We start from the raw sequence: 26249 nt of genomic DNA, 5'->3' as shown, positions 1-26249 counted from the left end.
TTTATAAAACTGCAAATAATCCAGTAATTCATTCTTTTTTTTTTAAATTGTATTACAGTGTCTGTAATAAAAACAAATAGTAAAATGCGAAAAAAAAAAAAAAAATATATATATATATATATATATATATATTTGCGGTAAAGCAATTGAAAAATTATTGAATGAGATAATTAAAAAGTGAATAATGAATGAATCAATTTTTGGGAAAACTAACTGCTTGGGTAATGCAACAAATATTCCAGGACTCTTAATATACTGTAAATACTCGGTGGGCCAGTTTAAAGTACGGAAGGAGCACCGTTTATAACCGGTCGTAGTTTTTCCACCCCCAAGTTAAATGGATACAAATTCACTACGTCAGTGAATTGAGCAATGTGATGGTCACGCATGTGTTGTGACGAGAGCATGCCGTGTCCGCGCGGTGCGTTCGGCCCCACTTCTATCGCCAGGGCTTACTTCGGCAACGTGAACTTCTTCGGCGGTCCGTCCACTACCTCGGTGAAGGCGTCGGCCAAGCTTAAGCAGCTGGAGGAGGAGAACGAGGACGCCATGTTTGTCATGGTTTCCGACGTGTGGCTGGACAGCGTGGAAGTGATGGAAAAGCTCAACCTCATGTTTTCAGGTGCACACTCTTCCCGGCGGCTCCGTTCCAATAAATGCTGTGACGCAATTAACATTTATTTTTATTAATTCATATTTATTTATTTAAAATAAACGAATCACCCCAACTTTGCTGGAGTATTTCGAGACGCGAGGCATCACTTGGTAAATTATGTTTTTGCTTTGTATTGCGAGCAAAAACGAGGAGTCGGGTTCAGGCACGCCACCACAAGATGCCATTTATTTTCAATATGTTGTGTTATGTCACTAGGGTCGCAGGGGTGCTGGAGCCTATCCCAGCAATCGTCGGGCGAACGGGGGGGGGTTACACCCTGAACTGGTCGCCAGCCAATTGCAGGGCCCATAGAAACAAACAACCATTCGCACTCACATTCACACCTACGGGCAATTTAGTCTTCAATTAACCTACTAAAATGTTTAAGTTAGAGTTAAAAAAATAATAATAATAAATAAATAAAGATCCTTGAAAATGCTCTGAAATATATATATATATATATATATATATATATATTTTTTTTTTTTTGTTCTATGCATTTAAAAAAAATTAACGATACCTCGTAATATATAACATTTTTAAATGTGGGTTTTTGTTTCAGATTCAGGTTGTCACACACACTGTAAAAATGTTTTCTATTTGGCTGAAACTCATGCGATTAGTATACGGCATACTATATGTGTGTTTTCAGAGGCTATTTTTAAACAACAACAAAATCTTCATTGCTCTTAACTTCTATGAAAATGGGTCGCAACTTTGCAACAATAAGAAAAAGCCCAACCGTCCCAGGTTAACAACTTGGAGAACCACTGTTGTCGAGTGCTAATTTCTGCAGTAAAGTAAATCCACCGGATACTCTTTGAGGATATATTTATTAGTTTACTTTACAGCAATATTAACATCAGCAATTTTAACATTGTTCTCATCAGGCTATGCCGCAATGCCTCCCACATGTTTCATCTTTTGTGGAAACTTCTCTTCTGTCCCGTATGGAAAAAGTCACATCAAATCGCTCAAAGGTTAGTTCTTCAACTAAAAAGTTCCAATTAATTGAGAAAATACAGCATTTCACATCGATATTGTTCTCCTTTTAGAGTCACTCAAATTGCTAGCTGACAACATATGCGCACATCCTAACATACACAACAGGTAAGAGTATAGATGCATTTTCAGTCCTACATGCATTTTTTATTTTTTATATTATATATACATTTGCCTCAGTGTCTCACTGTTATTGTCCTCTTCTGTATCCTACAGTAGCCGGTTTGTGTTCGTTCCCGGCCCTGAAGATCCAGGCCCAGGCACCATCCTGCCACGGTATTATTAGTAGTAATAAATAATCTCCATTCATTAAGGTGGCGGTTACACATGAATGCCAAAGCAACAGGTTGCAACAGAACCCCTGCCGTTTCATTTTAGTTAATCAGAAGCCTGAACTGAAGACAATTCCCAGAGAAGGCGCAAAATACAGTAAACAAAGCAAACGGGGATCAACGGAGTGATGGTCAAGTAGTTTCTTCTCCCACTGGATAAAACTGTGGTTAAGAGCTCTACATCGCCCTGTTTAAATGCTCGGTTTTTGTGACATAAAAACATTAGACCAAGATAAATCATTGCAAAACCTTTTCCTCCATTAATATGACCTCTAACCTGTACGACTCAATTGGGCAAAATCATCTTTCCGAGAGGGGAAGTCAAAAAAACAAAACAACTGAACTAATGTGGTTTCGTAAGTGTAAGTTCCACCAAAATTGATGAAAAGATGACAAACTTGATCAGGGAGACTGTCGAGAGGTCGACGGCAACATTGAAAGAGCTGCAGGAATTTCTGGCAAGTACGGGCTGTTAAGTAGCTGTGGCAACAATCTCCCAGCTTGTCTGGGGTAGGGGCAGAGGGACTTGTTGGGTTGCAAGATGAAAGTCTTATCTGACAGAAAAACATAAAAGCCTTTTTACATTTCGTCAAAACACACTTGAAATCTCCCATCTGCATGTGTGAAAACGTGTTGTTTTCTGATAAATCCAAGGTTCCAAAAGGTATGTTTGGTGCAAACGCAACAGTGCTCGTCACCGAAAGAACACCATACCTACAGTGCAACATGGCAGAACTGTTCCAAATGCAGCACAAAACTTTCAGGCCTCTGCTAGAAAACAACAAAAAAATGTGAGGGAAAGGCCGCTAAAACATCTGAACTTCATTTGGGGTTAATTAGAGGTGATTTAAATGGTGGCAGGTGTGTGCCCACTCCCAGTTAACATTGTTGAATGTGACTAGTTAATTCTTAACAGCAACATCCCAATTGATAAGCAGGTGTGCACACGTTTGCATCCACAATTATCGCAGTTATGTTTACGTCTTAAATGGGTTTTTTTTTTTTCTTTTCAATGCATTGTTCAGGACTTTGGCAGATATAATTCTTCAGTATACTCACCGGCATATATTATTTATCCTCTGTGAAGAAGGGCTAACATGACTCGTATGGAGAATCAGAGACAGGAACTGAGTCTCCAGTACAGTAATATATGTCCGTATGTCTTATACTGACCCAAGGCGATGCCAGAATCAACTCATTTCAATTACTGTCGTACTTGATTTTCATTTGCTTGTATGGCCGAGAAGTGCTTTTCTTCCAAATATTGACTTTACTAGTCGACTCAAAAGACAAAGTTTGTGATAGCCTTAGGTCAAATTCTGACGTTGTCGTTTCATCGTCGCTGTAGGAATAGAACTCCGACGAATGAAAAATGTGTCCGTTTTTTTTATTATTTTTTTTAATTTTATTTGCCCGAAAAACGAGTCCAAGAAATTGACTACTATCGAATTATGTCCTGCCCACAGACCTCCACTGGCTGATCACATCACTGAGGAGTTCAGAGAGAGGGTTCCTTTCTCCGTGTTCACCACCAACCCATGCAGGTAAATGTGCAGTGGACGAGTTCCAACTGTTGATGTAAACTTGTAATATAGAACACGAGACATGAATAAACAAAGGCTCACTGGCCAACTGACTAAAAAGTAATTAGTTATAGTCACCAATTACTTTCTCAGAAAATTAATTGAACTAGTAACTCCAATTGAAGGACCTTCAAAAATGTAGCTATCAGGGAAAGAAATAGATCCTTTTTGAAAATTATTTCTTATACTCAATAGCTAAAGCAATGCAATTAGTAATGCCATTTATCACTTTGGAGGATAAAGAATATATACGTGAGTACTGTTGTATCTGGTGTATGCATATGTTACAACCGTTCGTGTTGAAATAAGTTATTTAAAGGTTTATGATTTTTGTGACATTGATGCTAGTTTTGATATCCCATCTATGGCTTTTTGCATTGTATATTAGCGTTAAGCGAGCAGACTCTCGTATGACAACGTTAATGTGGTTATGGCTAAATACGTATTTCTCTATCAGGATCCAGTACTGCAGCCAGGAGCTCATCATCATCCGGGAAGACTTGGTCAACAAAATGTGCAGAAACTGCGTGGGCTTGCCCAACAGCAACTTGGACATTCCCAACCATGTGAGTCTTTTTCTTATTTGAAAAAACAACAACAAAAACCACATCCCACTTTGTCACTGTTGCTGTTGCCAGTTTGTCCGGACCATCCTGTCCCAGGCTCACCTGGCCCCGCTGCCTCTCTACGTTACTCCCGTGTTTTGGGCGTACGACTACGCCCTGCGCGTGTACCCTGTCCCCGACGTCGTGGTCTTTGCTGACAAGTGCGACCCCTTCAGCATCACGCACTCCGACTGCCTTTGCGTCAACCCGGTATGCAAGTTTGGATTTGTAAAGGAAAATACTCATTTTCAATCCTGTGATGTTATTGACAATTTTTTATTTCTCCCCCCCCCCCCTCCCAAATCACTAAACCAGGGCTCCTTCCCAAGAAGTGGTTTTACATTTAAGGTGTACTATCCATCCAACAGAACCATTGAGGACAGGTTGGAACTTTTCTGTACATTTGTTGTATTTAAACATTACATTAAAACAACATTACTCTGTCTCCACAGCAAACTTCAAGGACTTTAAAAGAGATAAAGGAAAATGTTTTCTTTTCACTGTACATGAAATTATTATTTGTTGTATTTTTGTGTGTTCTGTAATGAATAAATGTTATGGAATGCAGTTGTTTTCTACTTCTGTCAATGCAATTTTCCTAATCGGAAGTGAACCCGTATTGTCCATCATAAAACCTTTATTAGCTGTACAGTAATACTTTTCTTGACCATGTCAATCAAGACAGATCATTATTCTATTTTTTTTTATATAGTCGTAAGGTTCTGCTGTACCTAATTTCGTGGCCAGTGAAAATAAAAGGTGGTACAACAGAAAAGGGTTCGTCACTTTTTTGTCGTTCAAAGAATAATTTTGTTCATTAAAGTCCATCTTCATATGTAAAAGTATCCAGAAGTAGATGGGGTTTCCTTTGCGTACGTCAGTGTCTTACTTCCTCTTGGCAGCCAGTAGGTTAGGGGCAGACACTTTGACCTTGCCAGGCATGTTCCTGGATAGGTCGCCGTCCTGCAGCACAAGCAAAACAATCATTTCATTTCTGGCTCCAATTCATAAAGCAAAGATGAATTAGATACCTTGACGCTGCGTAGCAAGTCCTTTTCTCTCACAGAAGCCTCCTTGGCTTTCATGAAGCTCAAAACTGCAGTGCGGGCGGCTGGAAGGAACAAAAAAATAAATAAATCAAATATAAAGCTATTTACTCCAATGTCACAAATTACTCTGGAAATTAGGGTCTGGAATAAGTGTGGAATTTTTAAATCACAAATGTGTCAGAACCCCAAAGAGTGTTGTCTGCCTTATCGTCACTATAGTGGTTCACATAACGACACTTAACTGTCGTCTCAAAAAATAGTTCTTACCTTTGCCTTTCTTTTGAGAGCCTGGTGTCAGTTTAACTTTGTGCCTGTAGGTGTAAAAAAACATGATACTTCCCTTACTGCTTGAAACACACTGAGTCAACTGGAGCATAGCACTACGCACTTGCAGTTGGAGAGCGCACTGTAGGGGGCGCACACGGGCACCGCAAACATCAGCGCGTCCTCGGCGTGAGGTTGGCCCGTCAGTGACGTCAGAAGGTTCTCTGCTTCCTGACACACACACACACACACACACACACACACACACACAAAACCTGTCACAACAGCGACGCAAGGATTCCCCGAGTGTAGTTGTGCTGTGTGGGCTTCCCCCTAGTGGTAGCAAATGCAAATACAATTACTATACTTTAACTTTGAAGCACAATACGTGTTAGTTTTGAGGTGGAACTTGGTGTGGAAAAAGTTTGAGAAGCTAGAAGGAGTTCGAAACGGTGTACATGCGGTCACCTCTGCTCCGGGGTTGTCTGGATCCACGTCGTCCTCCTGAAAGACGACCACAATTTAGTACCCGTCTGTTCTAAAATCTGATTATATATTCCAAAGTTGAGTCCTTCTGAAATGGTACAAATTGGAGTTATATATTATTTACAATATTATTAGATTTTACAGATTTTTTTAAGACTAACATCACACTATTAAAAGACATTGCAATAATTTAATGAACAAGATACATTAAGTTGGAAAGCATAAACTGTTAAGAACAATAACTATAATATAAGGATGCTACCGTAATATTTTAACAATAATGTTAATAACGATATCTTAAGAACAAACCCAAGATGTCAAAATGTTCTTTTATAGTTCAAATGTGCTTCTTCCTCTTCATCAGCTGCTGTTTACTTAAATCTATGAAGTATTTATACCAAAAAAATAATTTAAAACATTGTATCTGCCTTCGTTCACTCTCTTATTTTTATGTCTTTTCACTATTACGTGAGCGCAAATTTGTAAGAATGTGACATGTATTCGCCAGTTCGTGCTTATTATGCCGCTTTATTTACTAAGAAAACCATACAAAGTTAGTATACAGCAACGACAAGCTTCATGTCGTTGCTGTTGGGCGTAATCCTCGGCTCTTTTCAGGAAATCCCCCCCAAAAAGAGCCATCTTGCTTGAGTTTCCAAACACCGCATTGTGCAAGTTGCTATTAAACCTTATCATATATCGTTGCGCACAAACATCAACACAACAACTACTCAAAATCATATTCAGTCGCTAATTTAACATACAAATCATGTGATATTGCAGCTAGTACCTTATCGTCTTGCTCTGCAGAAGCCGCCTCCTCGCCCTCGGCGGCCGTCTCCTGCGGTTTCTTGGCGGTGGTCACCTCCTGGGGAGTTTTGGGAGGGGGCTTCTGAGGTGGGGGCTTCCTAGGGGGCTCCTCTTTGCCCTTCCCCTTCTTGCCTTTCTTACCCTTGTCCTTGTCTTCCTTGCTCGCACCGGCCGACTGAGAAGACCAGGAGAGCTTGCATGACTGTGTTGTGTTGTGCGTCGTGGCATGTGCGTGCGCGTGTACCCCAAGAAGCTGCATCATGAGCTCGCGGTCCTCTTCGTCCTGGTCCTTGTACTTCTCTTTGATCTTCTTCAGCTTGTTCTGTTGCCAAAACAGCAGCACCCAATGTGGGCGGATCTCATTTCTCTCGATCGCAACGTTGCTCGCTGCTTCGACCGAGACCTCGGACGTTGTTCTCACGCCGCCATATTAATGGAGGATCTCAATTCTCTTAAAAGCGCATCGAAGAGACTCCGATGTTTTCTTAGGCTCGTTTGTTTACTGTCATGTGTTGCGTTAAACAGTTTAACTTGCCTCTTGTTATGACCAAATTCTCACCTTCTGGCCTCTCTTCAGCGGCTGCTGGGATGGTACGCAGCCACTTTTGGATCCGCGGTCCACTTCTTGTTCGGCGGGCGCAACCTCAGTCTTCTTTTCCAGTTCACTCGCTTCCTGTCTCTGCTTCTTCTTCTTCTCGTCTCTAAGCAAGACACCATAACTCTTTTACACAGAGATCCGGCCGTAAAATAAACAGGGATGTGTCACTAAACACATCCCTTTTTTTTCCCCCCCTCACCCGAGTCCAACTAGAGTCACTTGATTTTGAGCACGAGCAGATACACAGTCCGATCCGATACCTCGGCATTAAGGATGAACGACCAAAATATTTAGTTAACAAAATAATTCACACTTGTTAAGACTTCTATTTGAAGGTCGCTCTTTCAACTCTTTGACGGTGCAGTTTGGCGAGCCATTTGGCCACACTGCATACTGTATTATATCAGGCTTTGCAGACTTTTGTTTGTAGTATCTTTCAGCTTATCCCGACTGTCGGCCGTGTCAGGAAAATGTTTCCACATCTCACTCTGTGCCTCTTTTTCCTTCACGGGCTGTGGACAAATGCGAAAGCTTTGTGGCGCTTTCATACACGACGACAACTGTACAGGCAATCCTTTGACTCACCTCCTCTGCTTAGCCGTCATGTGCTTCCTCCCTTGCGTGTCGACGTCAGCCTGGAGAGACATTCATTGTTTAATGCGCCCGCAAGATGTGATTCTGTGAAAAACGTGCCCAAGCAAGGGAACCTGAGAGGCTTCTTCTTTTTTGACGGTGAAGTTCTGGGAGCTCCTGGAGCAACAAAAAAAATACGACTATAAATTACAAATCCTGACGCTCCTGAAAAGTCAAATGTTTTTTTCAGTGTTGGTACTTGTTGGGCTGCAGGTGAGTGAGTGTGATGGTAGTGTCGGGGTAGCTCAATTCCTCGCTGGCTTCCCGTTTGGCCTCCTTCCTGTCGTCTTCCTTTTCGCTCTCCGAGTCGCTCCGCTCCAACGGCGTTCCGTCCGCGTCCGGAATCGCCACTGGATCATTTCCGCCGCCGCCCCCTGGCTCAAGCTCCTCTTTCTCATCTTCTGCTCCATCCTCAGCGCCGCTATCGTCGCCTACAGAGGTGATCACGGTCATCTTAGAATTGTGATAGTAATGCCTCGTTTATCACAGGGTTTACATTCCAGAAACCCCCCACAATAGACAAAATCTAAAGTAGCGACCAATTATTTATTCTACTATTTATATAAATTTAAAAAATGTACATATGCAATTCAATCTCAGTCAGTGATACTTCAAAGAAATGCAGTTATTCTATACACTCCATACAAACATGCCTATAAAAGGCGGGTTGTGCTCTGCTTGAGTGACGTGAACAAGATCCCATGCGGACATGGGGTAAACGGGAATTTCTTTTTGAAAGCGTGAGGCACTGTGCTGCACAGTGACGTCACAGCGTGTAGGCAGCACAAAGAATCATGGGAAATAGGGCAGGCAAATCTTGCTGCTTTACAGAATTCCCTTCTGGTTCCCTTTTTAACTACACTACTGTAGTTGGAGAAAGCTAAGCTAAACGTTGCTCTTTACTTGCATTTTGTTCTTGTCCTTATTGTTGTGAGTGTGTGCATTAGCTATTCGACAGGCTACGTTGGGACAGTATTTGTGAATTAGTTTCACGAAACTCTGACTGTGGCTTGTGTGTGAAACAGTGACATTCTGATCCTGTTCACCGCATTGCTAAAGCAACTTGGTGACTTACCAAATGTATGAGTTGAAATTAGTGGAGTTTTTTTCTGCAAAGTAAAAGAGCCAATTTGTGCTTATGATTCATTGCTGCCACATTAAAGTCATATAGAGAATAATGCTAACTGCACCAGAGGTGTGCAGGTAACTGGACTACATTGATCCATTACAAAAAAAAAATACATGAACCTCAACATAGCAAGGGATTACTGTAAACGTAGACAACTATCAGCGGTTACCGATGAGCTCCTCCCCTTCCTCCAACAACTCGGCCGTTCTGGACGCCATTTCCTCGACGTCCTCCTCCACCGTTTTCACCTTGCGCTCGCCTCTGTGCCGGAACACGCTCTGCTCATCTACCTGAGAGGGGACAAAATGTGGTCCAAGGATATGAACGCTGTGGTCAGAATGATAGTGTGTTTTAAAAAAATAAATAAGAAATCGGAAATAGGAAGGTCAAAATCCCCTTAATAGCTTTCATTTGCATCCAAACAAATACATTGGGAACACTTCACATTCTGTTACAAATAAAAACATGAATAAATAATAATAATAATAATAATAATATGTTCCTTTAGAGAAAATAAAGAAAATTGAATTTTGGCCTGTTCACAGAACACAAAATCTTCAAGCATGTGTCAGTGTATAGAGTAAATGTTATTTTTGAACAGCCCGATATTATATTTTCTTCACTTTCTCTAGAGGAATAACAAATCTGATTTGTAAACGAATATGCAGTGCAACGCATCTACCTGCACGGAAACATGACAGCAAGTCCACAGCAGTGGCTTTATTTGATGGTTTACCTTAAAGAGAAAGCCGAAGCCCATAATCAAGTAGGAAGGCGGCAGATAGTTTTTCTTTCCTGAGGAAAACAAAATAGCAATCAGTACCTACTTTGGTGAGTAAAACAAATGTTTTAAAAGTGGTCCTACCTCTGATCATGAAGCTGCCAGTGGTCAGGTACTCTCCTGTCGGCGCAGTCTTGGAGACCTAAAACGCAACAGAAACACTGGTAGGCAATAATTAAGATCTGTGTGTCAAGTTCAAGCATTTTTCAAGATGACATTTTGAGCTTTTCCGGCACCTTACGGCATTAAAATGTATTTTTGGTTGGTTTGTTTTAATGATCTATTATTATGTTTATCTGGGTATATTACCAACATATGTAAGATGTTTTCTCAATATAATACCATGATTACGATTACGGTGTAAATTAGCCATTTTATTCTGTTAAAGAAAACAAATAGCAGGAGAAACATGGAAGTTCATTATGGATGAAATTTGAAATGTATCTTTTTTTTTATTATTTCACAATACATTTTTATTTTATTATTAAATTGGTGGTAAATATTTTTTTGTTTAAGTTTTAGCTGTATATATTTGTTTTATTTAGTAAACTATTAATACATTTATTTAGACATAGTATTGTATTTAATTTTTTTGCCGGTTAAAAATATATGCATAATTTTGTAAGTTTATCATGGTGTTTGGTATTTTACCTGTATTCTCTACATAATGATTCATGAATAAGCTTTAAATTTGAAAAATAGTATGATTAGTGATTGATGATTATTAAATAGTATGATGAACTATTTTCCTCAATTAATTCAAATGGTGGAAATATTGTTCTCAGTGACTCACCTGATGATGGTGGACCCACCAAGCACTGGTGACTATCTTGGCGTCCCAGGCGGCGCTGTAGCACACAGACATGGTGCCCGCCTCGGTGAGCGTGCGAGGGGGGACGGGATTACCTGGGAGGGAGGGCGGAGACGAAGACGTCAATCGCTAACGAAACAAACGTGAGTGGACTCACCTGAGGGGTTTTTGATGACACAACTGGTGGCGCCGTGGAGGTCAGCGTGGACATAGATGTCCCCTGCCAAAAAAAAACTCAAGATACAGTTTCTGCTTCAATTCAATGAACATTGTGCTGCTCCTTCCCCTGGCCACCCGAGGGCAGTATAATCCAGAGAGTTCAGAGCTCAGAAAGCAGCAGTAACATAAACTATTCCTCGCAGAGGATATAGAATATTTGCTTGTGACTATTGTTGCATTATCTGTGTTGCTGCATCGTTTGTGTTCAAATATCCATTGCTTAAAGGGTTATAATGCTGCAACACCAATGCTATTTTGCTAGCCAGTGGATGTACTGTAGTGTAAAACCCATAAAACCATTGCTTGAAAATCGGCAATACAGCAGGGGTGCAAATGATGAAGCATGATATAGCAGGGGAACACTGCATGACGTTAAAGCTGAGTGGAAGCGTCTTTACCGGCCCGCAGATAGCGCTTGACGATCATCTCGTTCTGTTGCTGGTCCCGCCCGGCGATAACGAGATAGTTCTCTGACGTGATGAACCAAAGGAACTTCTCAAACCTGCCAAAGGAGGGAACACATGTCTGAGAGGGCACAGATAATTGCTAAATAAATTGTGTGAAGTGGCCACCTACCAGTAGACCTTCCTGGCCTTCTGAATGGTGGTCACCGTCTGGACCTCCTTTAGGGTTTGCTGGGTTTTTTTCTCTGCCGACTTCATCGCCTTCAATGAAGTCGGAAGAGCATTTTCAATCGTCTCACCAAACAAAGCAGGTTAGAAGGCTGTTCTTACCTTATCTGCTGCTTGAACGGTCTTTTGTTCCTTCTTTTCAGCACTGCGCTTGCAGTCATAGTACCTGTAACCAGACATGTAGGCTTTAACAATTGGGGTTAAAAATAGGGTATATGCAGATTTAACCCTAAAGCAACCTAGGGACATTTTGTGCCATTCACTTTTTATTTTTAAGCTATTTTTTCATTATGAATTCTTTTTTTTACTGTCCTTTGAAGAATTCCTTAAATTACCCTAAAATGGCAAAGCTACACAAAAGCTGACTGACACATTTGTTCCAAGCAACAAAAAAAGTGCCAGTTTTATATTTTTCCACCAGGTGGCACTCCTTTTTCCCATTCAAAGCATGCAAGGAAAGTGCAATAAGGCCAGTTGGGCACAATATCATATCGGAATAGTTTAAGATCATTTACCACAACTATCTATTCAAAAAGTCAACATATATACAAACAAAATTTGAAAATGTATTACTGAATTTAAGGGAAAGTGTGAAACGGCTGTTGCGTACTGCGATGTGATTGGCCAGTGAACATGCTTGGGGTGTGGCTTAGCGAAAGGTGACTTACTTCTTGGCGTTGGCGTAGGCCGACAGGCTGAGGTCCACATCAACCAGCATGGGTTTGTTCCTCTGCAGCTTCTTGTTCTGACCTTTGTCTTTATTTTTGTTTTTCTTGCCTTTCTCCGGCATGGCTTCCTTCAAGGCTTCCGCCTCCTCCTCCTGTTCCTCCTCAGTGATATAAGGATTCCTAGAAGACGGAAAATAAATAAATTAATTAATTAAAAAAAAAATCAAAGGAGAGCAAGGAGACAGTTTGTTCAGCGTCGACACGTTGGTCTCACTTTAAAAGCATGGTGATGTGGTTGGTCTGCAGTTTGAGGTCCTTGATGGTGCACGCCACGGGGTCGCCGGCGGCCTGCGCCTCCTTGACCAGCACGCCGATCTCGGTCCAGTCAACCTGGTTGGCCAGCGCGCTGCGGATCACCTGCAGCGCCCTCTCCACCACGGCCAGGTTCATCTCCACCAGTTCGCCTTTCACTCGGTCCACTTCCTGTCGCGTGACCCACGTGAGAGTAAGACAGAAATGTCAACACTGTGAAATGAGAGGGAGTAAAAACATTGGACCTCCAGTTTGCTAACGTGAAGGGCGCACACGGCTCTTCCTCTCTCACTCTTCTAGGGAATATGACCAAATTGATATACCTTGTGACGAATTTTTTTTAGTTTATTGTTCAGTCATTGGTTAAAATATAGCACTGCAGTTGTTGTTTTTTAAAGTGCTCTATGTATAAGATGGAGTTGAGAAATTTTTTTTTACTTGGCAGCGACAAAAAATGAGAATTGAAAATGACATTTTGGTATCTGTCCACCAGATGGCGCTAAATTTCCCCATTCAAAACATGGAGCAACCTTTTTCCAACAAATTCAATAATAAACGCAAAAACAATATTCAAAGACGCCAAAAAAAAAAAATAATAATAAAAAAAATATATATATATATATATATATATAATTAATGTTTGATTCAGCAGCACGGCGGAGTTTGCATGTTCTCTCTGTGCTTCCCTCGGCTTTTTCCCCGCGTACACCAGCTTCCTCCCACATTCTAAAACATGCATTGAAGACTCTAAATCCCAGGTGTCATCACTTGGCCTTCACCTGAACTTGATGCAAGGCCTCCAGCCTCTGCTTGTGGTCCCTCTTGACGTTCTCCAGCTTCTTTAGGGCCTGCTTCTCCTGCTGCAAAGCCTTCATGTCGATCTTCTGGCTCTCCATCTTGGAGAAGAACTCATCCACCGCCTGACAAGACAACATTGTGACACATGAGCGCAGCAGAAAACAACAAATGGTATGTGATCTATATCTTTATTTACCTTGTTGAAGGACTCAAACTCCAAGTGGGGACTTTTTAAATGCTGGGCAAAGAGGAATGGATGGAATTCATCATATCTGTAATTACCAATGACAATGCATGAATAATTCCAATAAATCCTAAAATCGCTTTCTTTTCCTAGATTATTTTTAATTATATGTATTTTCCAGTCTAAAATCTAATAATTCCGTCTAATGCCATTTGTGCGATGAATATAAAAATAGTCATGCATTTATAGTAATTATTATTTTTGTATATATATTTTAAAATGCTAAAATAATTACAATTTATAAATATGCTTAATTTTTACATTATCTAATACAATCTATATACCTACCTATATAATATATAAATACAATTATAAATATATAAAAATATATACGCCAATAACAAAACTATATAAAAATAATATGCTATACATATTTACTGTATTGATAATAAATCATAATGATTTTTATTATTGCTAAAATACAAGTGATTAATTAAAATATTTTATTGGTATTATTATTAATAATTACCACCACATAATAATAAATAATCATTGCATTGCTCTACTGTTAGTTTTTATCATATTCTAGCTCATCAGTAAATAATACCCGGACTATGATTGCAGCGCATATTTTTAGTATGCATTAGGCTTTACACGATCACGATTTTTGGGGCCGATCAGCAAGTTTAAAAAAACCATAACCGATCACAAGATGGAGCAATGTGTCTATTTACATGACTTGTTCATGTATTGTATATACTCGTGTACTGTATACTGTATCCATCCATCCATCCATTTTCTGTACAGCTTATCCTCACAAGGGTTGCGGACGTGCGGGAACCCATCCCAGTTCCAATTATTCTCCAGTATTTTAGACCAGAGTTAAAACACCAATGACCTCTAAGGGACATTCAAGGATTGGCCACTGACCTAAGTTTAGGTCAAATCAACATTACATGACAGAAATAATGGGTGCTAACTTACTGTAATTAAATTACTTTATTGCAATTAAATTACTTTCATAAATAATGTTAATGACATGCTTACTCTAACTTTCTCACTGTCCCAGCTAAATGGACGGGTGTTGTCCAGAATTTGAGTCCGTTTGACACACCCCCCACCCTGCATTGCTTGAACGCGGCGTGGGGGGCGTGTACATTCTTCAGATGCTCGATCAAATTTGTTGTGTTGAAGCATTTAGATGACGTTCCCCACGACGTACTTCAGTTGCGGACAGACTGCACATAACTTAAGGTGTTGTTTGTCTGAGACACCGCAAAATAGTCCCACACCGACGAAGTGTTTTTTTTACCGACAAGATTGAGAAAACTTTATTGGCCGTCAGATAGTTACAGTACTGCGCAACAAGACACGTGACAAAGCTAAAAATAAACTAGCTTTTGGATTCATATGCGACGAAGACGCGGAATTTAATGTCTTGTGTGGAGCCGATTGATGTCGGCGACTTATGACATGAAAGCCCAGCCGATCAGCATAAAATGCTAATTATCGGCCGATACCGTTAACGCCGTTCAGATCGGCGTAAAATCTAGAATGCATTATTATTATTCATTTAGTGACTGACCTGATTTCATATTACACATTTAAATATTATGTACGTTAATCGATGGAACTTACTACACCCATATTTATCATATTAATATCATTATTATCCCGCTTAACAACCGCACTCCATATGCAGTGTATGTATCAATAATGTGTTTTACGGTATAAAGTGTTCTGCTTTCCTTACTTTCTTGAAAATGATTGTGTTCTGAGGCTAATAAAGCTTTAACCTTATGTCCTGTATGAAAATCTCAACAACAACAAAAGATCCCAGTTACTATTTTGTGCCACGACTTACGTGAGTAGCTCCTCGCTGGCTTTTCCAGGCGTTAAACTTGCTTTCTTCTCGCTCTTTTGAACGATGAAGCCCTTCAACAAAACAAAGCTAATGTTTTGAAACCTCAATACTTAGGACCCAAAAAAAAAAAAAAAAACTAGCTAAAGATGACATACTTTGCCGCTAAAGTTCTCCGTTTTCTCCATGTACATCTCGGCCATTTGCAGGGCTTCTAGGATTTTGGGTGTGACTGAAACAGAAACGCCCAAAGTCATATTCAATCCCTTCACTGGACACAAATATAAGCTCGCTACAGTACCTTGGGAAGCATCTACCTGACTGTCGACTTTCATTGAGCCAGACAGTCCGGCTTCTATGAAACAGTGTTCTATGAGAGTGGCTCCGTACGCTGTGGAAGTTTAGAAAATATACTTCAGGAATATGATCACACGAAGACAAATAGCAAGAGGTGAAGGTGAAAGAAATTGTATCTGTACTTACTGAGGTGAGGGTTCAGCACTCTTTTCACTTGCTCTCCCTTCGGTGCTTTGCTGATTATTTCAGTGAGTCTACGTTCGAGGAAATGGGTTTAAATAAAAAAAAATATATACAGTATATAGTGACGGGGACAAACATTTTCTCACATCTCATTTAAATCAAATATGCCTTTATTTTCAAACAAAACAATAACATGGTGCTTGTAATTACCATGACTATGAGTCAATATATATTTTTATTATAAGAAATATTGCCCCCATACAATGAAAAATATGAAACTATTATTTTCTCTATTTAAATCAGATTTTTTTTTTACTTCTGATTAAAAAAGAAAAAGTGAGTGAATTGAGTCTTTTTAAATTCTACAACAATTTCATCACTTACAGAGTGTTTGTGGAATAAATAAATTTTAAGTTTTAGATTTTAAAGGGTCATTTTTAAAGCTAATAGGGGTCAGGCCTTTATTAGGTAGAAAAGACGATTATTCAAGTGTTTTGGAAAGTTAGATGATATTACTGGTATATTTAAATTTATGTGATGTGAAAGTAGAGTTCAGAACTACAGAAAAAGGATATCAGGGACAGTGCAACAGAAGTGGTGTCGCTACCCGGCGCATAAACATGTGACGCACATAAGAGAAGATTGTGGAGCGACTACGTGTCACAACCTACTGTATTGCTACTTGTCACCAAAGAAAATTATCATTTGATTTCCATAGTTCATAAACACTCCTAATAAGCACTTGGTACTCTCTGCAGTTGGATAAATAAAAAGCTCAGGCCAATCCACAAGGAAATACAGGCGATAAGGACTGAGTGGTCTATGGGCCCAATAAGTTACCGTTGTAACGTGATGAGAGGTTCTGGGGGTCTGGCGCTCTCCACGGGGTAGCGCTCCCTCACGGCAATCTTGACGTCTTCAGCCTCGGCGTTGCGAAAGCGCAGCAGGTTGAGGATGGTGTACTCGTGGTCTGCCAGAATGATGTTACCCTGCAGAGCGGATGGAAACACAGCGTGTACGTTACTATAGAGTAAATCAAGATAAGTGTGTTTGATCATATAGCAGGTAACAGGGAGCTTAATACAATGAATATAAAGTGAAACGGCAACTTTTTGGGGGTGAGATGGTGAGGTCTTAAAGGCAACTGAATGGTAATATTGACTCTGCAGCGTGTTCTCACCCGGTCATAGAGTTCTACGATGAGGTGGTACGCAGCCTCCTCAGAGCCAAACTGGAGGTCAACGATTCTGTCGATGCCGAGCTGCTTCACCTGCGTCAGCCGCCGCGTCTTCAGGTGCTTTCGACACTACAAACACAGTGTGGATTTGTTATCAAAACACACTGGAGCGTAATAGCAGGGACACTTTTAAATGAGTCTTTTTTTTGTTTGTTTTTTTAAAAAGAGACACTGATATTGAAACAAACACTGGTTAGAAAAATGTTGAAAACATTGTAATATTTTTCATTTCATTTCAATTTTTTTTTATTGTTGTTATTTAATAGATTTTAAAGACACGCTGATAGTAAGATGTGCAAAAGATATAGTTCGGGTTTCTTTGTATTTTATTTATGACGACGTCGACGACTACTACTACTACTACTACTACTACTAATAATAACAATAATGCTGTTTGATATAAGATTTGCTATATAAAAAAAAAAAAAAAAAAGACCTTACTTTCATGGCGAAGCCTGAAGGCATCATATTCTTGGGCCATTCGAAGTCTGTGGAGTGAATCCGAAGGCCGGATTCAAGCAGCAGAATGGCTTTGCTGTCAGGCCTTTTTAAACAAAGTGACATCAGTGACATTTTACAACATCAGGAACACCTGCGTGTACTGTACATCTGACATCTATTCATCCATTTATTGCACTTGTCCTCCTTAGGATTGCAGGTGAGCTGGAATCTATCCCAGCTGACTGGGCGACAGGCGGGGGAATACCCTGGACTGGTTGCCAGCCAATTACAGGGCACATATAACCCATGTAAGGCTGCACAATATATCGTTTGAGCATCGTCATCGCAATCTACGTGTGCGCAATAGTCACATCGCAGGGTCCTGTGCTATGTTGGTGTATTGATATGCAGTCAATCAACTGTAATATGCAAAAGTGACCAGCAGATGGACCTAGCACCAATGTTACGTAAATTACACCTGTCAAACAACCTTACACGGAGCAGCCCAGAGTGTTGTATACTTTTTTTTTTTTTTGCTGTCTGATAACTATTAATGAGGAGACGGCAAAAAATTACAAGGCAGCATTCATCTATCTTAACAATATGACAAAGGAATGCCAATTGCAACAGATTCAACTCAGGGGGAGGGGAGAGAGCCACGGCATTATTGAAGGACAACCTTCAGGTGTACACAACAACATGTTTTGCTAATGCACTGAAATATAGAAACAGTAATGCATACATTAAAACATAGGTGTAACATAACAGATGGATTAAAAACAGATGAATTGTGTTAGGAATGTGCCAATGACTGCAGTATAACTAGCCATGAAAATAAAGGATTTTAACGTAATGTCTGGCTGGACTATTGCTCAATAGTACAGTTCATTTAAATACAGATAGTATTCAAACAAATGTAATAGTTTTGTGCTCTAATGAGCATAGTTGTTCTAGACAGGGGAAAAGAGACGTGTGCTGTTTTTCACATTACGTGAATGATATCCTGTACTTTTTTTTAACATTGCAAAATATATCACAAGGTTAAAGAAAATTTCAATGTCAATCCCCCCAATATTGTGCAGCCCTAAACCCAAGGACAGTTCACACTCACACCTATGGACAATTTAGAGTATTCAATAAAACTAACACGCATGTTTTTGGGACGTTGGAGGCCATTGGAGTAAACCTACGCAAGAATGCACAGACCAACCACTTAAATATCAACAACATAGACAAATGAACTTTTAGCAAGCAGATGCTAAATGCAATTGGACCCTGGGACAGATGAATGCAGAGTCAAAATATTAGGCACGGTTGTCAGCGTGGTGCAGTGCAGTAACAACACACCGACGGCATTATTATGTTTTGTAAAGACAAAATAATATAGGTCGTCATTAACATCATAGCTTTTCGATCTTTGATGACGTCACTCAATTATGTTGGAGAGGCAAAAGTACAGTAGTAAACTTTTCTGTACCCACACGACTCGAGTGATGAGTGGATTTAGAAAGCGCTGCTTACTTTTGTAGCCGGATGAGGTACGTCTTGTTGTCTATGTCGTACACGTTGTTCACTCGCATGCCCATGTAGCTGTCACCCAAAAAATATATATATTTTGTTTTTTAAAAAAAAGTATAACAAGAGAAAGAAACGAGTGTAGAAAACACGTTAGCATTTTGGCTAGCAGACCCCGGATGAAGGGGAAAACAAACGTCACCTACTTGGCATTTATCTCGGCGATAGCGGCCCTGATGTCCGCCGTGGTGAACCTTGTTTTCATGATGGTTTAAAGTGTCTTACAAAAAGGAAAAACGGCCTAAGTCTTAAGAGCGGCTCGTGCCACACTTGCAGCACGTCGACGATTTAGTACGCATGCGCAAGATATTTCACGTTAGTACGGAAGCCGAGGCAGAGCGGAATGACCAAAACGGAGACAACAATGTTGGGGACACTATTTGAACTCAGCGCACTACTCCTCATTGGTTAAATCAGCGTCACGTGATCTAAGGACGCCATGCTGTCTCTATTCCCCGGCATTGATTCGCAATTACCCGCGAACAGATTTTGGCCTTTTGGATTTTTGTTATTTTTTTGGGGGGGGGGGGGGCAAGATGCCTGGTTGTGCGGCTGTAGGCTGTTCCACTCATCCCGGACAAGCCGAGAAGATGCATTATTTTCCTAAAAATTCTACAAAGACGACGCCTGTGGGAGGTTAACCTTATATAATTAATTAGTAATTAAGCATAACTACTTTAAAGAGACGAATAATAATTATTTTTTTAATGATTATTTTGTGTGAAAAATGATGTTTTTTAATGGGGTGCTCGCCAAAGCACGAACACAAAAAAAAAAAAAAACATATTGTTTAATAATTACAGCCTATTTGTCATTAAATCACCACGATGACACTCTCAGATTATCACCCAAAAATATGTATTATGACATTTTTGCGGGAAATAGTAATAGTAGTATTATGTGAAGCTGGGTAACAATATGGCGCCCTCTCTTGTCACTGTCCAGACTTAATTTTCAACGGCTTTGTGAAATGCCCCCCCCCCCCCCCCCCCCCCCCACACACACACACACACACACAAACACTCATTGTTTCACACGACATTCATAAAGCATTACGTCCATGCTAGGCTTCATCTCGCAAGCCCTTGTGCACTCATGATGCACTACTCCAACTGGCTGATCGGCGTTAAAAACAGGGCAAACATTCGCAATGCGTGCAAGACGACGGCGAACGACGACCGGAGCAACCGCAGCCACGAGCCCGGCGACAAGACGGGGGAGCTTGCGGTCACCGCCCACCTCTGGAAAAAGGGTAAGAAAGAACCATTTGCCGTCAAATAACATCAGGGCCTTTTGGTTAGAATGCCAGCATTTCGCCACATTTTACGAGCCATACAACTTCAAACCCGTCGCGTTGCCCCGTCCGAGGTGGAAGACGCTGCAGCCGGTTGCCGGCTGGGTCAAGAGGGGAGGGCGAAGGCGTGCTCCGTTGCCAAGGCGACGGTCAAGCTAGCAGCCGTGCTAGCCCAAGACGCCTTTTTAGTTGCTAACTCGGCTTTTGATTTGTCACGCGTCGCAATCGTAATGCCTACTACGACCGTCAAGAAATGCACCGTAAGTTTGAATTTGGGACAGACACAGACGTCTTGAATCACTTCGATGCTAGTTTACTAGTAACACTATACTGTATTAATAATGCTATTTTTGTATACACGTTACATGTTAGAAGTATTCATTGCATTTTTTTTTATGTCTACACTGAATCACAGGAAGAGTACAGCATTATTCCTGTCTAATGAAGCAAATAAGCTTAACAACGTTGTTGAATTACTATTGTTAATGATAATATGATGTGAAGACACAGTCAATTCATATTTAGATTCTTGTATTTGAAGCTGCCATATCTAATATTATAATAATAATAATGATTGTATTTCATTTTAAAGACACTGATATCGAGAAATGTGGGTAAAATATATTTGTTTTATTATTACATATTTTGAGTTATTGCTACTGGGACAAGGAAATATACTGTATTGAGATTTTTCATGATGTATTTTTGAATTCCTGCTACTCTCTAAGACTCTTCCTGCTGTTGCCGTGCACAAAATAGAAAAGACTTGTATTTTGTTACAGGCTACAAAATAATCAAGAAAATTGGCGAGGGCTCATTCTCCGTGGTGGTCAAAACTCAGAGTCTGAAGGACGGCAAGACGTACGCATGCAAGACTATGAAGCAGACCATGAACAGGTGAGATCAAATGTATGCAAAAGCCACATCATGCAAAGGTTAACTATTACATTTTCCGAGCATTTGGAAGGAAATCTTGCATCCTATCTTGTGCAGTGTGGAACAGGCCAACAACCTGCGGGAGGTTCAGGCGATGAGGAGGCTCAGCCCACATGCGAATATCATCCACCTGCATGAACTCATTTTGTGAGTCCTCTGACAACAGTGACTTTATTCACATATTACAGTGGAACCTCCAAAGTCCAATGCTCCAAAAGTGGTACAAATTCCAACAACGTGGAAGTCAAGGAATGGATTGCGTTGCACTTCGGACGTTCTACTGTACCTTGGTTCGGTTCAGTCGGTCTCAATTACAATATACTGGATCACGTCTCATTTTCCCAATTCATCGTTTCAGCGACAAGGAAACGGGCACGGTTTCGATGATCTGTGAGCTGATGGAGATGAATTTGTACGAGTTTATTAGAGGTGGGCCGGACTTCACTAAATCAATATCAACATGACTTTTTCAAGTTTTTGACTGACTGGTGCTTCGTTGCAGAGAGACAGACGCCGCCGCCTGATCACACGGTCCGATACTACATGTACCAGTTGTGCAAGTCACTCGACCACATACACAGGTAACTTCAATATCATGCGTAACAGTCTGCCACAGTCCAGTGATTTGCAAAGTGCAGTATGCGTACCACTAGTAGCACACACACACAAAAAAATCACTGCCCGAGTGCCTGCAGTTCAGTTGTATTTAACTTTTTATTTCAATACTAACTTTTTTTTTTTTTTTAACTTTTTATTTCAATACATTTCATCTTTCAGAAGTTTTTAAACATTCATTTAGGGACAATTTTTATGTAACTTTTGTATGCACTATATTTCAGTTGAATCATTATTTAAGTACTGTATTTGAACTTCCCTATATTTAAGCGCATTATTAATATTCGATAATGTTACAGTGGCTTACTATAACATTAGATATTCTTTTTTAGGAATTAAACCTTTGTCTCATTTTGACGAACACACAGGCCCACTAGCCTGCTGTATTTTAGTGTTGGTCATGATTGTGGTACTTCGAGAGCCAAATATTTTTTTAAGTGATGGAAGTGGATGTTAATGAAAAGAATGAGAAAGGACGTAAAAAAAAATCATTATTTTCTATCTAAAAATGTACAGTGCTGAAAAAATATGCATCAGCTGACCTACGTCAACAGCATTTTATTTTTATTTTAATGCTTCAATATCATTAATATTGTTTGCCATCTTTTTTTTATGTCAACCATTTCACGAAAAAACAAAAAATAAATAGTGAAGCACATTATTATTTGTTGATTAAAATTGTACCTATTTAATTGCATTCCTGAAGAGAGAAAAAACATGAATCATGTTGTCACCATTGGCGCCAGATGATTTCAATTGTTTCTAACTGTACTCTTTACAGCTGCGGTATCTTCCATAGAGACGTGAAGCCGGAAAACATTCTTATCAAAGTGAGATTATTTTTGTATAAAATTCTGCCTTTACCGAGATAATCACGCTGAGTTTTGAGCGGTATTTATTTAACAACGTGTTTACTATTGTGGCTGCAGTGCATCATACTGAGAGGGTCACATTAGAGTAATTCCTGGTCTAGTCGTGAAATCCTCCGTTAGTCGCTGAAAAACTCACCTAATTGCGTTGTTTTTGTGTTCTTTCAATAAAGCTCTAGGATGACATAAAGCACCAAAGCCTAGTCTAAATAGGAATTAGTCTCAAAGAAACATGTCCAAGTGACACATCTTCACTTCACATCATCCATGAAATACTATTCAAGTGTTTTGAGGTCGTAGTTGTGGTCTATTTCTGGTTTATAGACTTCATGTAAGAAATTACAGTATAAACATTTTTAGAGGCGGACGTCAATTATTATTATTATTTTTCGCTATCCGTGGCAGGGCTCCGTGACTGTATTAGCTCTCGGTATGATTCAGCGCAGTTGTACACCGCTGCAAAGCACGATAATAAACATTAATATTGTGAAATGAGTACTTTCGTCAATGAAAACTGACATATGCTATTTTCTAGCAAAACGTTCTGAAGCTGGGTGACTTCGGCTCGTGCAGGAGCGTGCACTCCAAGCCGCCACACACAGAGTACATCTCCACGCGCTGGTACCGGGCCCCCGAGTGCCTCCTGACCGACGGCTACTACAGCCTGACGATGGACATCTGGAGCGCCGGCTGTGTCTTCTTTGAGATTATGAAGTAACTGACCCCAGTTGGGTGTCACAACAGTGGTCTGGGGAACTTTAACTTGTTTCATTTGTCAAGTGAGGGCATGCGGCAGGAAAACAGGCCGAATTCTAGATGTCAGAATGGAGCAGGCCGTGAGAATATTTGGTTTAACCATACGCAAGAATGGCGAAATACAGCAATCATTTCCCCTCATTATTACTGATCAAGAAGACTGACAGTCACACAATTTGGTTTGTCTCCATCTTTTGGAATAAGTTGACACAAAAAGCCAAAGAAAAAGAATAACGCATGCGCTTTTTAAAATAGCATGAACAGTGAAACAAGCTTAAAACGTGTGTAAATTAGCCAGTGGTATCAGTCAGTAAAAAAAATAAGTAAATAAGTTAAACAGTGTCTTGTTCAACTCAATGGTCTTGCTCATAAAAGCCACTAAAGCCAAAGAAAAGATAAACTTTCTAAAATAACATTGTTAACTGTCACACAAGTGTAAATATAAGTGGTGCCTTAGGGCACAAATTTAATTTGTTCTGTGACCACACTTGTAACTCAAAACACTTTCCCTGTTTAAATGGATGGAAATTAAATATAATACTATTATTGCAATATTTTTAGATATACATAGAATCCATCTCAGTTCGCACCCTGCAAAAAAACACAAACTATTCATGTTTATATTTAAATAGCACTCTATAGTATTGCATTCTCTAAAAACAGAGTAATAACACGATTAAACAGAATGTAAAGAATTAAATAGTTTGTGAATCATGATTTAATGCTTCAATTCATTTCATTGTGCTGCTCCTTCTGGGATGCTGTGTTCTAAAACCGCAACTACCGCTGCTAGATGTTAGCGTGTCAATGGCATTTTGCATTAAGCTAGCAGGGCCTTTCTTTAGGCACCTGTTTGTTTTCAATACACAACATGTACTTCTCTTTGTTGTATTTTTAGCCTGTGCCTGTGTTTCAGCTTGAATCCTCTCTTCCCCGGTGCCAACGGGCTGGACCAGATCGCCAAGATCCACGATGTGCTGGGCACTCCCGAACAAAGCGTCCTGCGCAAATTCAAGCAGTAGGTTGTCACGTTGATGCCGATGTTTGTCATCACTGATATTAATCTTACTGGTGATTTACCAAAGTAACATTTTAACATTACTCACTGTCATACAAATGTACATGTAAGTCCACTATTGTGTGATAACACCAAGTAAAACGTAAGATACAGTAAAACTACTCACCCTTCGAAAAAGCTTGACAGAGTTAACAGAGAGAACAGCAAGATGTTTTTTTATAGCACTATTTAGTAGCCTTTTACAGCTACTGCTGGAATTAATATATTAGACCAGTGGTCCCCAACCTTTTTCCCACCTCGGACCGGTTCGTGGAAGCGCATATCTTTTACCGACAGGGCAAGGTTGTTGCGGCCTGAGCTTCGTTGTGAGACAATGTAACATTATCCAGTTTGAACATTGTTGTTTTTCAATATAGGAAAAAATCATAATAATAAAAAGTTAAATACGGCTGAACTGTACATAGGCATTGATGCTTTCGCGTACCACTAATGATACTTGTACCACACTTCGAGAATGACTGTATGAGTTATCACAGAAACACAACAAAAAAAGCTAAATCAAAACATACCAAACTTGTTTTTATCATCACACTGGTTCTGTGATGGCATTAAAAAAAAAGCCAAAGAAAAAGCAAAACACATATTTGCAATGATCACAATAGTATCCATATATGGTGGCATCACAAAAAGCTCACAAAAAGCAAAACACATTACACTTGGTTTCATCATCACACGAGTCCTGTGGTGGCATACAAAAGCCAGAGAAAAAGCAAATTGCTTGCTTGTTATCATCACACTGTTACCCTGCTGTACCAGCTTTCAAATAAAAAAAATGTTAATAAAAAGCAAAAGTCAGTGATTTGTAACCGGCCTTATTGCGGCCAGGTCTCGAGCGATGCACTTCAACTTCCCCGCCAAGAAGGGCAGCGGGATCTCGCGTCTGCTGCCCAACTGCGCCACTCCTGCTGTGTCACTGCTCTACCAGATGCTGGCTTACGACGCCGACGAACGCATCACGGCCGCCACGGCCTTGAGGCACACCTACTTTCGGGAGCTACGGTGAGCACACGGCCGTGACAGCAGTGCACCGCAATCATTACCAAATATACTTGAGCAATTTTCACTACAGTATGTGGGAACACTACTTCTTTCACAAGTTCTTTCATATTTGATGTATGTATATGTATACATACTGCAGTATGAATTATATAAAATGTGCCATTGTATATATTTCGTATAAATGTATTTGTATAATTGCATGTAGTTTATTATATACCTAGATAGACTGAAAAATAAATAAATAAATGCATGTATTTAGATTTGTGAGGAAAAAAATGGGCATCTTTTTTTTTTTTTACGTGAAACAATGGAATGTGTACTTAATGTCTATACGACGACACCAAGAGCAAATTGTGTTTGTTTCCTGTCAGGGTGGCAGAGAAGAAATGTGAACGTCTTCCTGGAATTTGTGGGCTGTTTAAAGGCGTGGAAAAAAACACACCTCGCATCACCTCAGACCTCCTGTGGCGACCCACGAGACTCAGCAGACAAATGAGGGGGAGACACACACACACCATGCCCACCCATTTAATTACTGTAAGTACTTCAAAGAGACA

The 26249-nt window shown here is 40.1% G+C and overlaps 4 protein-coding genes across 9 annotated transcripts in view; 2 read left to right on the top strand and 2 right to left on the bottom strand.

Moving 5' to 3' along the window:
* The window catches only part of pole2 (polymerase (DNA directed), epsilon 2), a 10026-nt gene extending 5092 nt beyond the window's left edge, over positions 1-4934 (top strand). The window contains exons 11-19 of one of the 2 annotated variants that reach the window (XM_061697318.1): positions 450-622; positions 1546-1635; positions 1711-1765; positions 1874-1933; positions 3456-3533; positions 4030-4138; positions 4211-4387; positions 4493-4560; positions 4630-4934. In XM_061697318.1, coding sequence (XP_061553302.1) covers positions 450-622; positions 1546-1635; positions 1711-1765; positions 1874-1933; positions 3456-3533; positions 4030-4138; positions 4211-4387; positions 4493-4560; positions 4630-4648 — 829 coding nt within the window. In that variant the 3' untranslated portion in view covers positions 4649-4934. Of the gene's footprint in view, positions 1-449; positions 623-1545; positions 1636-1710; positions 1766-1873; positions 1934-3455; positions 3534-4029; positions 4139-4210; positions 4388-4492 lie in introns of both variants that reach the window. The other variant, XM_061697317.1, reaches the window with a different exon arrangement.
* LOC133413229 (ribosome quality control complex subunit NEMF-like) lies at positions 4494-19445 on the bottom strand. Of its 4 annotated transcripts, XM_061697310.1 has the most exons (32): positions 19292-19445; positions 19092-19160; positions 17571-17673; positions 17073-17198; positions 16733-16881; positions 15896-15963; positions 15714-15803; positions 15571-15644; positions 15416-15486; positions 13564-13639; positions 13349-13489; positions 12532-12740; positions 12258-12437; positions 11692-11755; positions 11534-11622; positions 11356-11459; positions 10896-10958; positions 10721-10833; positions 10012-10069; positions 9883-9941; positions 9316-9436; positions 8217-8448; positions 8092-8134; positions 7970-8019; positions 7346-7487; positions 7031-7108; positions 6767-6961; positions 5959-5994; positions 5615-5721; positions 5494-5537; positions 5209-5288; positions 4494-5140 (listed from the first exon to the last, which is right to left on the bottom strand). In XM_061697310.1, exons 1-32 carry the CDS (start codon positions 19348-19350, stop codon positions 5063-5065), a joined length of 3171 nt encoding a protein of 1056 aa, XP_061553294.1. In that variant the 5' UTR covers positions 19351-19445; the 3' UTR covers positions 4494-5062. The 4 variants fall into 4 exon arrangements, with proteins under 4 accessions (XP_061553294.1, XP_061553292.1, XP_061553296.1 ...); XM_061697308.1 differs by having other exon boundaries at positions 6767-7108; XM_061697312.1 differs by lacking the exons at positions 4494-5140; positions 5209-5288; positions 5494-5537 and having other exon boundaries at positions 5667-5721; positions 6767-6844; positions 6928-6961.
* Positions 19042-26249, top strand: part of LOC133413232 (MAPK/MAK/MRK overlapping kinase-like) — an 8311-nt gene continuing 1103 nt past the window's right edge. Inside the window, exons 1-11 of one of the 2 annotated variants that reach the window (XM_061697320.1) lie at positions 19042-19108; positions 20213-20397; positions 21222-21336; positions 21433-21522; positions 21734-21804; positions 21878-21956; positions 22772-22820; positions 23395-23573; positions 24532-24633; positions 25519-25692; positions 26064-26229. In XM_061697320.1, coding sequence (XP_061553304.1) covers positions 19104-19108; positions 20213-20397; positions 21222-21336; positions 21433-21522; positions 21734-21804; positions 21878-21956; positions 22772-22820; positions 23395-23573; positions 24532-24633; positions 25519-25692; positions 26064-26229 — 1215 coding nt within the window. In that variant the 5' untranslated portion in view covers positions 19042-19103. Of the gene's footprint in view, positions 19109-20212; positions 20398-20612; positions 20700-21221; positions 21337-21432; positions 21523-21733; positions 21805-21877; positions 21957-22771; positions 22821-23394; positions 23574-24531; positions 24634-25518; positions 25693-26063; positions 26230-26249 lie in introns of those variants that run through there. The other variant, XM_061697321.1, reaches the window with a different exon arrangement.
* The window catches only part of wdr20a (WD repeat domain 20a), a 12627-nt gene continuing 10929 nt past the window's right edge, over positions 24552-26249 (bottom strand). Inside the window, exon 4 of the mRNA XM_061697314.1 lies at positions 24552-24616. The gene's annotated coding sequence lies outside the window, so the exon portion shown is untranslated. The remainder of the gene's footprint in view (positions 24617-26249) is intronic.

Source organism: Phycodurus eques, chromosome 14 (assembly GCF_024500275.1).
Source record: "Phycodurus eques isolate BA_2022a chromosome 14, UOR_Pequ_1.1, whole genome shotgun sequence".
Classification (NCBI taxonomy): Eukaryota; Metazoa; Chordata; class Actinopteri; order Syngnathiformes; family Syngnathidae; genus Phycodurus; species Phycodurus eques.
This window is presented reverse-complemented; position numbering and strand designations above follow the sequence as displayed.